The sequence below is a fragment of the Volvox carteri genome, assembly GCF_000143455.1.
Source record: "Volvox carteri f. nagariensis unplaced genomic scaffold VOLCAscaffold_3, whole genome shotgun sequence".
Taxonomy (NCBI): Eukaryota; Viridiplantae; Chlorophyta; class Chlorophyceae; order Chlamydomonadales; family Volvocaceae; genus Volvox; species Volvox carteri.
This window is the reverse complement of record NW_003307546.1, coordinates 219296-223982: the sequence shown is the minus strand read 5'-3', so window position 1 is coordinate 223982 and position 4687 is coordinate 219296. Positions and strand designations below refer to the sequence as shown.

At 68.6% G+C, this 4687-nt stretch overlaps 1 protein-coding gene across 1 annotated transcript in view; it reads left to right on the top strand.

The window, feature by feature from the left end:
* Positions 1-4687, top strand: part of VOLCADRAFT_86532 (uncharacterized protein) — a gene marked incomplete at both ends in the record, with an annotated part of 10922 nt that extends 6235 nt beyond the window's left edge. The window contains 5 exons of the mRNA XM_002946470.1: positions 697-793; positions 909-921; positions 968-1416; positions 1880-3492; positions 3732-4687. Of these exons, the coding sequence (XP_002946516.1) occupies positions 697-793; positions 909-921; positions 968-1416; positions 1880-3492; positions 3732-4687 (3128 nt within the window). The remainder of the gene's footprint in view (positions 1-696; positions 794-908; positions 922-967; positions 1417-1879; positions 3493-3731) is intronic.

Genomic DNA, 4687 nt, shown 5'->3' with positions numbered 1-4687 from the left:
GTCCTTGCGGGTGGTTGACAGTGGAGGTTTAGGTGGGGGTGGGGGTGGGGACCTGCCGGATGTGGGTAGGGCGGAGGTGTCACTGGGCGGCTGGGCGAGGTTAGCTCGGGGAGGGGTTATGGGCGGTCCGGGGGAGGGTGGGGGTGGGGGTGGGGGTGGACTGCTGAGGGCGGCGGGGTCCAGTGGGGGAGCTGCTGCTGAGGAGGCGGAGGCGGAGGGAGAGGATGGGTTCGAGGCGGACAACGAGGACGAGGGCGGAGCGGGCTCGCGGGAGGAGCGGCAAGTGCTTCGGATCGCAGGTGGGGCTAGGGTGGGGTGGGGTGCGGGCTAAGAGACCCTGACTCGTGAGCCGACTCTGAAATGCGGTTTGCCCCCGGGGCGGGACGGGGCAGGGCCTGCCATGGCAGGAAGTATCCATCCCTTCCTTCACGCGGCCTCGGTCCCGCAGCGCACCGGGGGAGTGCACATACACACCTCCGCATCTGGCACAACAGACGAACAGATGATGACCCGGATTTGGCTAATGCCCGGCCCACATGACGGGATACGTGAAGTCCCCAGGTACCCGCACTGTACGGCTGCACTGTACGACTCCGCCCCGCCGCTTCTCACGTTTCTGTCCCCATGTTTAAACATGATCCTCTCTGGCGGAGGCTTGTCCAGCGGCGGCGGTTACTGGTCGTTGTGTCTGTGCAGTACGCCGCCGTACGTTCCGCACGGGCTACATCCCCATGCGCGAGTTAGGGCCGCTGCCACTCCATCAGGGAGTGTGCCTCTCCAGCGAGGGGGTGGGGTGGGTTGGGGTGGGGGGTGCACTGCCCGAAAAGGCCCCACCACCACCACCACCACCACCACTGCACAGAGGGTTTGTGACGTACGGCCCCCCATCCTCAACCCATCCTGAACAGGTCGCACAGCGAGGTGGTGCCGACCCCTACCCGGCCTCACCTCGCCCCCATGGGCCCAGCTGGGGCCGCCACCGCCACCCCCACCCTCCGCCCAGCACAACCCCACCGCCGGCCTCAACCCCGCCAGCCTCCTCGCCTCCGCGACCGCCGCTCTGACATTGCAACCCGCGGACTCCGCCCACCACTCCGCGCCGCACCCGCCGCCGCCATCAGCCGCCAACCAGCTTACCACCACCACCACCACCGCCACACAGCCCCCGCCATCCCACCCTCCACACGCCTCACACTCACTAGCTGCCCTGGGTAATGGCGCCCTGGAGGAGGTGTTGAAGCTCAAGTGCTCCCTGCGGCGAGCCGTTCAGAGTCAGAGCCCCGGGGCGGTGGGACTGATCTTGTCGCTGATGGCGGCGCTGCCGGTGTCGCCCCAGCTGCTGGCGGACTCGCAGGTAGCGGCGATGGTGTCGCCGCTGCAGCACAATTGCAATGCGGAGGTGGCGGCGGCGGCCAGGTACTGTGTGGTGTGGTGGGGTGGGGTGGGGTGGGAAGGAAAAAGGGGGGGAGTGCGAGGGCTGTTGTGATGTGGGTATTTGCACCGAGGGCTGTCTGTGCACCGAGGAGGAGGAGGAGGAGGAGGAGGAGGGGGGATTACGCCAGGTTCCTGAAGAGGCTAAGGGGCTGTGAGAGGGTTTGGGGGAGAGGAGAGGGTTTTGCAGGAGGAAAGGGGGGTTAGGAGCAGCCAGTCAGTCAACGGCTTTAGCAAGAGTGGCAAGGATGATGGCGGATTGCGATGCGGCTGTATGTGCGAGCACATGCACATGCATGCATACATACATACTTACGTCGTGGTCGTTGTCGTCGTTGTCGTCCGAGGTAGGACCTCATGTGGCCCAGGAAGGCCCCTGTGATGCTGCTGCACACCCGCACCCGCACCCGCACCCCGGCCCGCTACCTCCTCCTCCCTTCTCCATCAGACGCCTCATCACCGCCTGGAAGGGCGTTCTGAAGGCCGCTATACGGCGGCCCGCCGTCGCTGCTACTGGTACTGCTGCTGCTGCCGCACCCACTACCGCCGCCATCACCACCACCACGCTCCATCAGCGCCGTCTGGTGCGCAGCAGCACGCTGTCGGACCAACTGCTGGCGTCAGCGGGCGCCGAGGACCTCTTCCAGCGCCTCCGCCCCTTCCAAGCCCAACCCCAGCACCAGCACCAGCAGGGTTTGCACAGCCTCGGTCAGACAGGTCAGCACTCGTCTACACAGCGGCCCCAGCGGCATGGATCCGCCGTACAGCAGGAGGGCCCTACCGCTCCAGGACCTGCTGACCTGGGCATGGACCTTCGGACCCGCCTCCGCCTCGGCGGCCCCGTCCTCCCGGGGGGAGACCTGGGGGCCCCGGGACTGGGACTGGTGCGCAGCCAGTCCGACGTACTGGCGGAGGGACTACTGGGGGGGTCTACTGCTGCTAATGCTGCTGCTGCGGCGACGGCGGCGGCGGCGGCGGCAACCGGGATCGGCGGCGGCGGCGCCGCGGTGGAGTTACAGCTGGCGCCGCTGCAGGCACATCATCCCGTCACTGTCCCGCCCACACGGAGCGGCGGCGGCGGCGGCGGGGTTTCCGGGGGCCCTCGGCCCGCGGGTGGGAGGCCAGGCGGGGTGGGGTCACCCGGGCTTGGGGGGGAGAGGGCGGGGATCCACACCGGCATGCCGTGCGAGTCGCGCACTGTGGCGGAGGCGGACGGGTACAGCAGCGGGGAGGAGGAGGGGGAGGAGGAGGAAGGGGAGGCACATGAGGGCGGCCGCAGCGGCGGCGACGGCATTAGCAGAAGGGTACGGCGACTGGCACTGACGGGGCCGAGTGGGGACAGTACGGCCGGCGGCCGCGTCAGCGAAGGCATACGCGACCTGCACCTCGGCGGAGGCGACTATTGCGGCGGTATTGGCGGGGTCGGCGGTTGTGGCAGCAGCGGCAGCGGTGCCGTCACCGGTTGCGTGCGGTCATATTCGCCGCTGCCGACGCCAACGGCGGCATCAGTGGCCTGCGGTGGCGGAGTGTGTGCTGGCGGCGGAGCCCCCGGCGCCGTCGCGCCACGCCACATGCCACTGGCATGTGTTCCGTTGAATGGAAGCGCCCCGGCTGCCGCCTCCGTGGCCACCGTCCCGTTGCCCGCAGCGGATGCGCCTCCCGCGCAGATAGCGGCCGGCGTGTCGAGCAGCGCCGCGGCGGCGGCAGTGGCGGGACTTGCATCCCCGGCTGCCGCCATCAAGCCACAGCCGGGCCCATCCGGGACTCTAACTCCGTCTCTGCGCGCGGTGAGCCCGCCAGTTGCGCTGCAGCTGGCGCCAATCGCCAATGGCGGCGGTGGCGGTGCCGGTGGCGGCGACGACGACTGCGGGGCTCCATCAGCCGCTGCCGCCGCAGCTGGCGGCGGGCCCATGCTGCTGCTGCCGCCGCCACCGCCGTCCTCGCTCCCTGGTGGTGCCCCGGGCCGCAAGCGGAAGGTAGAACGCCCTCCGTGCGGCCCACGCCGCCGTAGCGGCAATCCCAGCAAGCGACAAGCCTCGTCCGCTATGATGGGACCCGCAGGTGAGCTCGCCAAGCGGCCAGTAGCCTAATTAGGAGCTATATATAACATGATTAGGTCGTGCTATTGGATTGTGTGTAGCGTAAAGGCAGGTCGTGTAAAGGCACATCATCTAAAGCGCCATGTATATCGTAATGGCTGTTCGTCGCCTCACCCTCCCCCCCCCGTGGCCACCTGCGCCACCATGTTTGTCAACTACCTGCTGCCGGCAACCTGCTGTTGCCCTGCCGCCCTCTGACAGGGCCCAGACCGGCGCTTCCGGTTGGCAGCCTAGCTATACCGGGGGCACTCATAGTGCCCGACGTAGCATCGGGCGGTGATGCTGGCGGTGGCGCCAGCGGTACAGCCTCCGACGACGCGCGGTACCATTCGCTTGCCGGGGGGCCAGTCGCCGGCATCAAGACGCCCGCACGCTCCAGCCTTCTCGGGCTGCACCCGCCGCTCAGTAAGCGACATAGACACCTGGCGGGACCCGGCGGCGGCAGCGCCGCGGTCCACAGCGGCGGTGGCGGCGGCGGAAGTGCAACGCAGGTACGGCGCGTGTCAGTGCTGCTAAGCAGCCTGGATTTAGGCAGCCCCGGCGGCGAGGAGGGCGAAGGCGAAGACGAGGGTAGCGGCGAGGGCGCGCATGCGTCTGGGGAGTTGGCGGTATCGGGATCAGCGGTCGCGGCGGCGGCGGCGAGGGTGGCAACAGCAACAGCAACAGCAACTGGGGGCTCGTTAACGGACGGCGACGCCGACGCCGACTTGGGCAGCCTTGACGATGGGACGGCGATGTCGACTTCCGATGATGATCTGCCGCCCGGAGGTGGTGGTGTCTGGGGGGGGACTCCCGCGTCTGCAAGGCTGGAGCAAGGACCTGAGGGGGAGGACACCGACATGGGGAGGAGCAGAGGCCCGGGTGGTGGTGGGGAGGGTTGCACTCGACCGTCCCCAACGCCCTCCACGGGTCTGCACGGGGCTTCAGGACCCAGCGGCAGTGGCGACGGCGCGACACCGGGGCCACAGCAGACGGCTGAGGATGATGGCGTCAAGGAAATGGCCGTCGTGGTTGAGGCTATGAAAGAAGACGCGGGCGGTTGCACGGCGTTGTTCGGGGTTGGCAGTGGGTGGGGCGGGGGTGGCCCGGCGGCCCCTAACACCGCATTTGGGGAGGTGGTGTGGGCAACGTTGCCTGAGCCGGCGACCTCGGGATGA